This window comes from Lepisma saccharinum, chromosome 26 (assembly GCF_977018435.1).
Source record: "Lepisma saccharinum chromosome 26, izLepSacc3.1, whole genome shotgun sequence".
Lineage (NCBI taxonomy): Eukaryota > Metazoa > Arthropoda > Insecta > Zygentoma > Lepismatidae > Lepisma > Lepisma saccharinum.
The window spans coordinates 5678846-5691880 of NC_139254.1; the positions used below are offsets into that span (position 1 = coordinate 5678846).

The 13035-nt window shown below is 37.8% G+C and overlaps 2 protein-coding genes across 7 annotated transcripts in view; one reads left to right on the top strand and one right to left on the bottom strand.

Annotated features, from left to right (window-relative positions):
* The window catches only part of LOC145979723 (protein anon-73B1), a 110688-nt gene that overhangs the window by 64536 nt on the left and 33117 nt on the right, over nt 1–13035 (top strand). The gene's annotated exons all lie outside the window — the stretch shown is intronic.
* upSET (SET domain-containing protein upSET) overlaps nt 1–13035 on the bottom strand; it is an 82106-nt gene that overhangs the window by 42876 nt on the left and 26195 nt on the right. For 4 of the 6 annotated variants that reach the window (XM_083112694.1, XM_083112698.1, XM_083112697.1 and 1 more), the window contains exons 2-3: nt 5533–5776; nt 3298–3409 (exon numbers count right to left, since the gene is read on the bottom strand). In XM_083112694.1, coding sequence (XP_082968820.1) covers nt 3298–3409; nt 5533–5636 — 216 coding nt within the window. In that variant the 5' untranslated portion in view covers nt 5637–5776. The remainder of the gene's footprint in view (nt 1–3297; nt 3410–5532; nt 5777–13035) is intronic. The other 2 variants (XM_083112695.1, XM_083112696.1) reach the window with 2 other exon arrangements.

The following is a 13035-nucleotide window of genomic DNA, read 5'->3' on the forward strand; positions in this document are numbered from 1 at the left end:
TAATTGGGACTGGACCTACAGTTTAAAGTTGGATCCGAACCACTATCCGTCTCCACGAGGTATCGAACCCGGGGCCCCTTGATTACAATGCGACGACGCTACCACTGCCTCATCGGAGAGGCCCCTTTTTCGGAAAGAGTGCAGCATCGACTATAGCGAATGTGCTGCACAGGCAATGTATCAATACCGACGATCATAATTTGCTATTTTACATGGGGCGCATGATCAAGTTTTTCTGAACGTGTCATCATCATTATATTTCTAACTTGTTGCTTCTACTTCTGAGGGAGCCCCAGATTGCCTGCGGGAACGCATACAGTCTCTGCAGTTCTGTTTCGAGTCACACATACGCAATACAGAAATGCATAGTGAGAATTTTGATTATTGAGTAATAGTTACTTTTACTAAAGTGTAAATTCAACAATAAAAGCATGAAAATATTAACGTTTTAAGGATGGAAGAATCAAACATGAGGCAGAGTGTCAAGTAGGCGTACGCAGGGCTGCAATTGTGTTCTGGTGGGACGGAACGGTATACAGTATACAATATATATCATAATTGCAGTTTTTAACTTTCGTTTTAAAAGTTGTGCAAATGCAAAATTTGTAATCGGGGCTCATTTTCAAAGGTGTTTGCATTTACGTCTTTGGTTTTTCACAAGTCCATTGCTGTTTTCATTTGAAAACTTTGATCTTCTCAATATTTGTGGAGGGGCTGCAGCCCCATCAGCCCCTCCCCATCTGTGTCAGCGGCTGTCACATTTCCCTGTTGATGAAAGAGTGCCAGAAATGTTCGCATGTTTCTTGTTCAAACCTAAACTACCTAAAATTTTAAATCAGTTTCTTTCGGAAATAGGTTAAGCGAAACTTACTTGTTTCATTTGCATTCACATATGGGGATATTTCATTCCAAAATCCAAAGGATTTGAAAAGGAACACATTTGCGTGCTTAAAATTATAGATACTCTTAGTTATGATTGTTAGAGCATTTATTAGAAGATTGCTTTCTGTGTTTAAAGGTAAGAGGAAATTATTGAAAGTGCTGAAAAAGATGGATTTGTTAAAGAGGTAGAACAATATATGTTGCTTGTGAGTCTTGTTGATGAATTTGAATGATTTAAGTGAAGGAATAAAACAAATCGGAAATACAGTGATGTTAAAAAATGTATGGAAATCTATGGTTTAAATTAAAGGAATTTATATTGATGATGTTAAAGTTTTTACTAATTTTTCATCTTAAAGCAGTTTGTTGGTGGTAATTCTGAATTAGAAAATGTAAATGAGAAATAGACTAAATATTTCCATTCAAGTAAGTCTGCCGAATGTTATTCAGAACTACTCAAAATATAGCAAAATATTTATTTTCTGTGCCGCGACAACTTAATACAAATGTTGAGAGAATTTTCTCACAAATATCAACAAATTGTTGGAGAAAGTCAGATCTCGTACCCCTGCGGAACGAAAAACTTACTTACCTGAGGGGGCTCAAAAGCCCATACTTTGTTTTATCACTAAAATTCAAGAAACCGTCACTGCTTGTCTTGTTGTTTATATAAATACAGATGCCGGCGGAGTGGTAAACACATCACGCTACGCGCATCCATTCGTCACTCATCTCCATCTTCGCAAATTAGCCAAAAGTGGCACAAAAAGCGAAGTAAAATAAAGAAAATCAACCAAAATCAATCAAGATAAGTACAGTTATTTAATAATTAACATCATAAATGAGAAAAATAACCACTTGTTGTATGATTGTCACACACACATTTTATACACTGAACCTCACAAAAACAATATTATTTATCCATCAAAGTTTTTTTTCGTGTTTATGTAGTCGCTGTTATTTATAAATAATTATTACTATAAAATACCATTGTTCATTTGTGCACTGCCATTATCAGTGGCACGAATAACATGCATCCAATAAAAGGGGAGTTGCCTGATAGCCCAACCAAGTGAATTTTCCCTTTACGTTGCATTTTATGTCTTTATGAACAAATGTAATACCGAAATATTTTGAACACTCTAGGGAACATTTTAATTTTTTTTTTTTTTTCTAAAAATATTCAGTTGAAAAATCTAAGAGGTAGACAGCCCCCCCCCCCATTTTTGGATAAGCTAAGGTTAAGGGTAGGTGTCCTCTTTTTTTGGGTTTTGTCCTCCTTTTTAGCCATGCTCTGTCCTCTTTTTTGAATGTATGTGTCTGGTCACCCTAAATGTACTAAAAGCTTTCGTCTTCAGCCGGTCGATCATACAACATTCGCTTGCTTGTCCTGCGCTGCGCTTGTCTTGCTAGTGGAACAGGTGGATGCGAGCTGTTCCCTCGGAAGCTATTTCGCAGCGTTTAGCCAAGGCATTTAGCAGACGCTTAGACTCTAGAAGATTTTTCCAGTTCGTTATGACTGGCAGACGCAATTTTGCAATGAGATTAGGAAACTATAGACTTACTACACTCCAAACTATCACTACGACGCCATTAAGCTTTAGCACATAGCAAAAACTCGAAGGAAAACGAATTCGCTATGTCTCTCGTAGGGAACAGCTTGAGAGTTCAGCTTCCGCGGTGGGAAGTGGCTCCATGAGGATCGTTTAAATTCGCGCGTAGTCGGAAATACTCGGCGTCAGACAGAGGGTGGGACGACGAGGGTAGGTGAAGTTACAGCGCCTTGAATAACGTAGTGTGGAAAAAGCGCACGGTTCTGCTACAGCGCCTAGAATGTAGTGAAGTAAAAAACTTTCAGTCAGGGTGAAAGTTTTTCTTCGGCGTGTTGATTACGGAAGAAAGAAGTGTTCTTAGTATGTTATTATAGATAATTTAAATAGCTAAAAAGGGCGATAAGTAGAAGGGAACAGCCTGTTCCCTCTGTTCCATGGAGGGACCGCCACTGGTTGTGATCCAGAATCCTCAATTTAAAAATAACATGTATTTTTAGCTTGTTCATGATTTGAGGATATGATCATATGTTTTGAATTAATAATCTGAAAAGCAAAACAGTGAAATTCACACACATAACTTGTGGTGAATAAAAACAAAATTTTGGATTCAAATTTCAGGGGTGCCACCTGACTTTTGACAGAAATTTTGAAATAAATTGGAAAATGTGATAGCACTGGTTCCAGTTTTTTTGAAGATTTTTTAACACGAGATTCCAACATTATCAAGTAGTAGGAAACATGAATCTCGTACAGAAAAATATCTTAATGTTGACAAATAATAATAAATAAAGACTATCTGTGTTGATAATGACCAAGACACAAATTCGAGAGAAGGCATATTTTAAATACAACTTCTGCTTACATGGTACGGTAAGCCAATCTGCGCTGAATACTTTGTACTTCGAGATTTGTTTTTCTTGCTCTCTACGTCATCATCTGCTTCTGGGGGTACAGAAGCCTCCATTGGTTCGGGTCTGAAAAGAAGAACAGCACAAATGTAAAAACGGTATCAAACAAACTTCGGGAAGACAGGAATCCCCGAACTAAAAATTTTCAGGGGTGGGGAGTTATAAGAATGAAGATAAGCAATTAGTATTAACTTCAAATATATTTTACTAAAAAAAAATAATAATAATTAAAAACACAGAAAGTACGAGGGATAACATCTGTGTCTGTGCGAGTGCTGCATGCTTTCTCTCTTTTTCAACAGATCATTAATAACTTACCAATGGCAAAATAATGCACAATAAAACAATTTAAGAAAAATATAATTATGAAATTAATTGGTTTATTAATAAAAAGCAAACAAATGAAAACAAATATAATAAAATAGTTTCAACTATATTGCAACACATTTTAAGTTAAGACTTTACTCAAGAGAACGAAATTTATTCAATATTGTAAAAAAATTAACAACCATTTATACTATACAAACAAATTTACATACAATATGTTCCACTAAGAACCTGGTTCAAGAAAAAAATAGGTTGAATTTATTTTCATACCCAAATCCGAGGCAAGCCTCCCCAATGGCATAGTGGTAACGTCGTCACCTTGTAAACAGGTTTGATACCCAGTGGATCTGATCCCACTTTAAATTGTAGGTCCAGTCCTGATTAGCCTATCTGTGCATAAAGTGGAGTTAAAAACCACAAATCAATCAATCAAATTCAAGGCAAGTAAAAAAAAAAAAACACTCATTTTTTCTCTCTCATACGCTTATTTTCAAGACTTTTTCATGCTTTCAAGATCATTGGGAAAGTTGTTCAAATGAATTACAGATCTAGTAGTTTTAGTAAAATACAAAATATTCTAGTATGTGAAAAGGTTCATTTCTTTTGAATTATACAGGATGTTATTCTTAAACCACAAGTGCGTAAGTAATACAAATTTCATTAATTTTTCTGCATTAATGTTCTTCAAATCAACAGAGTTCGAGACCTACTGAAAAATGTATTGAAATTCGTACAATTTACAACTATCCTGAAAAACAACCTTGCATCGTATATTGCCTCTTGATTTTTACCATTGCTTGGCTTTTCTGTCAAAAAGGATGCAGAACTTTACGGTGTGTTTGAGGTTTCTCCTGACTGAACAAGTAGCCGGAAAGCATGTTAGGATGTGCCAAAATTACAGGCTTCACTGACAGAAAACCTGACCAACCTAATTAAAGGCTATTGATAGGTTAGCATTTTTAAAATGGAACCAACATAAAAAAAAATATTACCTGGCATCCAAAATCCCCATTGAAAGTCATGTCACCTTTTTTTATTGAACACACAACTTAATTATTTCCACGAACATGAGTGCTCGTAGTAGGATGTACAATATGTTTTCATTTGCACTAGAATATCTTAAACAAAAATGACTTGGTAATGAATTATGGTGAACACCAGTAGGAAGAAGAAAGGAAAACAACCCACAAACCAGAGTATATAAATTATTATTCAGTAATTACATTGTAAATGCTAAACAAACACTTTAATTACTCAGGTTATTTCTTCAATACAAGAACCACATATTCATGGTGGGTGAATATAACCCAAAACTTGATTTACAAACTACACTTATTATTTCAAAAATAAACATTTCCCTTTTATATATGTATGTAATTATCAGAGTATTAAATTTAGCCCTGTGTAAAGAAGTCAATTTTTTCTTATCAAATATTTGCAGCAGAATTAATCATTTTTCCATGAACTGCATAACTGTTAGGTTAATCCAGACCTCAGAAAATGCTGCATCCGATAAAATATGGTGGGAAAAACATTCTCGTACCTTTCAGAAACAAATTTCCATCTAAAACGAAATGTGCACGTCCATGATAATAGTCATTACTAGGTTGGATGTATCATCTATCTGGGAAGTCATCCTCTACCCTCCAAAATGCAATAAAAAAAAAAATGACTGTGGAGTCACCCAAGCACAAAAAAATATGTATTTAAAGGACTACATATTCACCCAAGCACAGAATGCAGATCAAGATGAAAATACTGAGATTTACAGATATTACTACCCACATTCCACCCTTGCAAGTACTGAAAGATAAAGAGATGGAAAATAAAAAGAATGTTATTTGAGCTGGTTGCACACTTACTCATCACTAGTTCCCATGCTCGTCTGAACTTCAACTACCTGTGGAGTCCCCACTTCCTCGATGGCTGAAGCCACCACTGTGCCCAGCTGAACGATCAAGCTCATGCTTTCCGACGCTCCAGTTCCAAAGCCATTAATGCCCACCAACTTTGCTTGGACTTCACCATGATGCCCGGCGCATGCGCCGCACTTGAGGATTAGTGGAGTAGACGTTTTGTAGGTGCCTCTGCAGGCATTTATCTAGCCTTTACGGAAAAGAGAAAGAAAACAAGGCTAAGATTTCTACTTCTCTACAAGACGTGCTACCACAGAACAAAAATAATGCTAATGCTCGTCATCTTCAGGACTGAAAGTGGCCCAAGATCAAATTGTTTAATTCAGATTACATCATGGTTCTTAGGCATGTTTTAGATGGTTCATATTTTATTTATGTTTATTAACACATACTTCCGTGATTTAGTGATGACTTATTGCATGTTTGCTTTGGAATATTTTTTTCCTTACACACTCCTATGTGAATCTTTTCTTGTCACCAGCCCTTTTATTTTACTGTTGTCTTGGTTACGGACTGCGACTGGTCATGTGTGGGCTACGAAGGGGTTTTCAGAATCAACCCATTTACATAACTCCCTAAATGCTTTCGTAATTTGGTTAGGTACGGCAGGTTTAGGTCTCTTCAAATTCATGAAAAGCACCTAACTGCTTTAGTAGTTAGGCACGCCAGGACTACTGTTTGTGGAATGCCTTGTTGATGGGAAGCAGAAATGTTTGTGAAAAGTACATTTCACATAATATCTTTGCCAATATATGCAATTTTTTGAAAACACAAGCAGTGCTAATAACTTTCTAGAAGCTTCAAACTTAGTTTGAAAATCATTTCCAGTATAGTCTTATGAATCTTAAAAAAAAAAAAAATCATTGAACATTTGGAACAGTTACCATGAAATTCATTGTAGTCTGTCCTCGTACCCTCTCATACTTTACAACCTAGCAACTTCTCATAGATATCACCAGTTTATGACATGATCCGGACAATTAGTATCAGTGAATGAAGGATACTCACAAATATTTTACACCCATTTCTTTGCAGGCTTTCAAGAATATTAATTTAATGGGGTGTTAATACTTTCTTAGGATCCTGAGATATTTAGTCTTTTCCAGCTTCTCTTTTTTCACGTTCGGGGTCGAGAACTTGTGGATACCATATCGCTAAATACAGTCTACAAAATTTAATGTTCGAACTCTCTCTCTACTACAGAAAACCCTTGACAATCTAATATTTAACACTCTATCAAGAGCTTCCTATCTCCCCCTTTAAATTTAATACTCACTACAAACACCAAAATTTCTATGCCAATTTTAGACTTACTGTTTTCAGTCTCCACACCAGAATTTCCACAAGTCTAAGACAATAGTAATACACAAGAAATATTTAAGAGTTGGATATGCCCCCCCCCCCCCCTTTTTGATAATTCCCTTAAACACTTTCATTTCTTCAGCTAATGGATTAAATATGTTGCATTTAAGGTGTAATATTTTTACATATATTTTAGAAAAATATATAAATATTGAATTTTATGTTATTTGAAGGAAACATTTCTCCCCCCCCCCCAAATTTTGATGTCGCAGCCTGCACCTCTGGAATTCCCCACTACTTCATGTTTTTGAAGACAATTGAGGAAAACAATTATTTAGCTCCATTTTCCTATTCATAATAGCATTAGAAATGTATTTTCCATCAACTGAAGCCCCCCCCCCACCAATTAAAAATACTGTGGGTGCCTATGGTGTCCTTATCCTGTTTCCAGATCAAAGCTATCTCTGTTCGTTTCTGCAATACATAATCATACATAGGTATCCCGTGCAGTAACTTTTATTTACTGTGGCTAATATGTACAGTTTCAGACAATTCTGGGTTGTAACGAATTCATTTACTTTCAATAGGATCATTACAACACAAAAGTGTATGTGAGTGTACCATCAGACAGATTAACTGGAATCGGGAGGCAAGAACGTGATGGAAGAGAAGGAAAAAGAATACTGTTGTTCGAAGTCACAGTTTTCTTACAGCCATTGGGGTGCGCAAATGGGGGCTGCATGTCCCTCTCCCAAAATTATGAGAAAATCACAACTTTCAGATGAAAGCAGTAAAGACCTTGGGGAAAAATCGAAGTGGCAAATGGAACTAAATTCCGATAACCTTTTTCATCTTGGGAGTACAATTGCAGGTATGTACTATCTATCCACCTTCAGGGTTTATCCAGAATTTCCGATCTGGGGAAAGGGGTGTAAGGTTAAATTTACTGCTAAAGGGACAGAAACTGGCCATTGGGTGGATAAAATACTGCCCAGCTTTACAATTCCATCCCTCCTCTGAAAAAAAATCTGTGTACGCCAGTGCTTATAGCGACTACTGCACGAAAAAAAAACCCTCAATAATAAGAGTGCGTCCTACACCAATAGTAAAGTAGAACAAAACTCGCTGCCATTCTCTTTGATGAGGCTACTCTTTCTTCAACATTTAAATACCAGGGTAAGTAATAAAGCATTGGAACAGTAGCCGATTTCTGCTTCTTGCCATTAAAAAAAAAAATCTTGACCAAACAAAACTGCCTTCAGACAAACACAATGCGCTTTCGCCGAGTATTTTTCATACACAAGGGATGAGAGAATTCGTCATTGTGTGTATTGTTCTACGCCATTATTCAGCTCGTATTCTCTTTTTTAATTCCTTCTTGTACATATTTCTCTCGAAAACTTGGTTGATCGACTACTCATGCTGTACACGAACTCAGTGTTGCCACCAAGTGGAACGTGGAATTCGCTAAAATTCCACATAAATATTATGTAAATAAAACTGCATGTGAAAAATTACTGACAAACAATTGTCGGTATTTCTTTTGCAATTTATGTGGGTGGCCTTTCTTGCTATAGGAGAAAAAGATCTGTTATTATGCCCATGTCTTTCCCAGTGTGCATAAAAAAGTCTGAAAGGTTCTGCTGACGCTTCTTCGTGGAGGATTACATTAATCTGGGAAGTCATGTTCGTAAAGTAGACTGCATTTTATTAGCGTCAGAAAAGGTGTCTCAAAGGGGGGGTTGGAGGTAATAAGCCCCGGGGAAAGTATTTCTAAAAAAAAAAAGAACACCAAGGGCAGGAAAAGATGGGAAAATGAGGGCGCACTACTAAAAAAAATGGGATACATAAACACTCTTCGAAATCCCAGGGTACGCCACTAGGAGCCAGTAACAAAATGAAGGAATCGGAATCCTTAACATACACAATTGGCCGGGGAAAATGGGGTGAGTTGCCAGTAGCCTTTCATCATCTCTTTCTGACAACAGTACTTCATTCAGGGGTTCCACTCGTTACAGCAGGTCTTTCAGTTTTGTTCCGTGAAATATTCAAATTACATTGCTTCGTCATGGATTTTGTCGCAAAACATTGCGGACCGTAATATTTAGCAACTTAACGATTTAGTTGGCAACAGTGACTCGAACCTCGCAGCCACTTCACCCTTCCCCCGGCCCCCGAAATCCCTTCACCATGTCGCCACATCGCTGCAGCTAAGCTGCGCACTACGGACCACCTATCTTGCCCGTCGGCCCACGCCTACACGCCGGTGCTGCCCCCACCGAATCGTGGCAACGTCGCCTCAGTGTGATGGCGTCATCTCGACCAAGCCTGTTCCTGCAGCTTCGGAACAAGGCTACGGACGCGGAGTGGCAACAACGCGGCTTCACGGGACGCTTCTGGATGGCTTGTTTTGCCCCGCTTCAATGGATTGTAATGTATAACAAAACTACCCGATCTCGCGTCCGCATAATTTCTCCGTATTTAGGCACCATGACGGCGTTTTTTTAAATGTCCGAAATCCATCATGGTCCTGGGTTACGTAATGTCGCCTGTACCGAGCACAGGATGAAGGACAATCATCTACCCGGGAGAGAACCCAAGACTTTCAAGGATGGCAAATAGGATACCCGCAAGTCGCAATCTCCCTACTTCCGTTCTGTAATGCGGTGCGAAAACAGGACGACTTGGTAAAAACACGTCAGAACGGCTACGGAAAATAAACAAGTGCGTTATACGTATAATTTAAAATTCGCACTATCAAGTGTATTCGTTGATATCCAGGCCACGTAAAAGTGCCACTAAAGGAAATTTTCGTTGTTGCCACGCGGACTTTTCTTTTTATTAGAAACAGTAAAGCTATTTCCTGCGCTTTGCACCCTTCGTTACGACGCCAGGGATATCGGGTTCGATTCCAGGCTTGGGTAAAGATGTTCGTTGCAAGTGTCGATCAATTTCACATTATCATGCATACTCAACTTCGAGATTAGTCAAGTGGCAGAAATGCGAAGTGAAATCAAATCAATAAATCGTGTAAGGGGCATGGGCCGCATACATTCTTGATCTCTGCCACTGTGTCGAATGTGATCAGCACGAATCCCTGGCTGCCCCCCCTTTCCCAAGGAAAAATCCACCACCTGTCCTCATATCTATCCCACTTTATAAACTGTAGGTCCAGTCAGTGGACTTAATAAAACAACAAAAACAAAATCATTACAATACGCATGCAATTCAATGCATATTTAACCAATTCCCACTATACTCTTGCGTAAAATATACAAGCCTGACTCGTTTGGCACAAATGATTTACTTTTTACAGTATTTCGTAACAAATTTTGAACTAAAGCCCGCTTTAGACGAAATAATTTTCCTCTGCATTTATCAGTGGCGTCTCGTGGCCTCAAATTTGGCCGGGGCTTATTTTTTAAAGAATTTAAAATATAATGACAATTCACATGAATTACAAAAAATAGGTATTTTTCTTCTTCTAGACTACAAAACTGGACTTATTTTTTTAAAAAAGTATTTAAAAGGTAATAATTCATATGAATTACAAAAAAAACAGGTATTTATCTTCCTCTTAACTACAAAATTGGACTTATTTTTTAAAAGAATTTAAAATATAATGACCATTCACATGAATTACAAAAGAAACAGGTATTACTGTGAAACGTACCTTTCTACGAACGTTGGTTCTCATTTAAACAAGAACTGTGCTCTCCTGTTCTTCTGCTCAGCAAATTTTGTAATTGTTTTTTCATTGAAGATCTCTATGTTTGCAATGTATTCTTTCTCTATTGTAAGCACTGCCAAGGCATTGAGTTTGTCTTGTCCCATTGCATTTCTTAAGCAGGTTTTAATACGCTTCAATGTGCTGAAACATCGTTCAGATTCAGCTGTTGCCACTGGAGTTGTTAAAACTATGTTTGTCATTTTTACTGTTTCTGAAAAGGTATCCTCTAAATCATTTTCAATGAAAAACGAATGCAATGTACTGATGGAGTTTATGTTTTTAAACTCTTTACTACAATAAAGAACACGAAGTTCACTCTTTAGTTTTTCCTCTTCTATGAAGGGATAATATTTGGCACAATTCTTACACGAATCATCGAGATAATCAGAGTTTCTCCAGTCATTGAAGTTTGCTGGGTCAACTACATTGAAACACTCCAAATGTTCAGTTGCCCCAAATCTCTCTTCGGCTTGATGAATAATTATATCGCAGCACTCAATAGCGCATGCTGTTTTGTTAACACTGCTTTTTCTTTTCTTCGAGATGCTACACAGAACAGAACTATCATCTGAAGAGTTAGCCAGTTCATTCCTAATATCACTGATGTCAGCAACAAATTTGCGAAGATGTTCCTTTACGTGTAACATTGTTGTAATTTTCTTCTGCAAAATATTGTAAAATATTTCGACGAAGGGCATTATCCTGTTAAAGACACCCAAGAAAAAAATGAATTCCTCGTCTTCAAGGAAATGTATTAGTCCAGTTGCTTCCCTAATTGACACAGAATCCCATGAGCCATCTTGCTGAATAATTTCCAAACACTCTATCAGGGCTTCCTTGCACTGGAAAACAGCCGACACTTCATTACTCTGGAAATTCCATCTTGTTTGGCATGTTTGCGGTAACCGTCGATGACATACCTCCTGCAGTAAATCTGTTCTCTTACTAGATGAAGAGAAGAACGAAGAAAATGCAGATAAATTGGCAAAGAAAATTCTGATAGCTGTGATGGTAGAGCATACTTGCTGCATGATGAGATTGAGTTGGTGTGCATAACAATGCACAAAATAAGCACACGGATAAACATCCCTTACAAGTTTCTGGACTCCAAGCCGTACCCCTCGGAATGCAGATCCACCATCATACGTTTGAGAAACTAATTTATCTTTTAGTTTGTACTGCTCTAATGCATCTAATATACATTGGGATATCCCTGATGCAGATCTGTCAGTCAGTTGCACGAAACCATGAAAATGCTCTACTACATGCGAGCACTGAACAAAACGAATCACAATAGCCAATTGTGTCTTATTGGAAATGTCGCTGGTTTCATCAGCTTGTACAGACACAAACATAGCTTTGTTTACATCCTCCTGGAGGGCCTCACTGTAAACCTGGTACATACAGTCTAACAACTCATTTTGTATCACGGCTGATGTGTATTTATTTACTTTGGATTCCTCTAAATGTTCATGCAAACTGTTATCTAGCTTAGCAATCTCATTTACTAAATCTAGGAAGATGCCTCTGTTTAAAGATTGTTCTCTTTCGTTAAGTTCATGTCGACCACAGAATTTTAAGCAATCGATAATTCTATTTAATATATGCCTATTTTTCCGGACTAATTCATTGTGCCTTGTAATTGACAGTCTATGTCCTCCAACGATTTGTGTTCGAACATCAACCTTTCCAAACAAACTCAATTTTAACGAGTTTCCAATGTGCGAAGAACTAGTTTCATGTGACTTGATTCTTTCAGAAAGATGTTTGAGATCACTTATACCATGAACTGTCCATGAAGCATCACCACCAAACAAAAGGCAATTAAAACAAAAGAGAGTTTTCTTGATCTCGCTAGCTGTCAACCACGGTTTTCTGTTGTACCAGTCTGGATTGAAAGAGCGTGATTGTGATTTGTGTTTTTGTATTAATGTAACACTCGGATGGTCAGGACCACATTGTTTAACAACAAGTTTTTCTTGGTCACTCAATGTCTGAAATGGTGTTGCCAACAAGAAATCCACTTTGTTCATAGCGAATAAAAGCCACCACAACGCTACACTACAACACGCGGGATCGAACGAACGAACGAACGCGACGCGACGGAAATAGCCCCGAATCAACACCCAAACCCATTGCACTCCCCCCTATCCCGCTGTCTCTGCTACCACGTGACCTTCGCTGTAGCGTTGACCACGCCTTCCTCTGCGACGAGCCCCGAGATCGATAACTGACATCAATGCCGCTAGGAGCGCTGTCGTATCCCTTGCAGCAGACGACGAACTTACGTGGGTAAAAATTGCCTTTTAAAAGATTGTGTGATAGTTATGTATTATGGTGATTGAAAATTACGTCAATACGTCCGTTTTTCTTTAGGGGCTAAGCCCCAAGGGACGAGACGCCACTGGCATTTATGC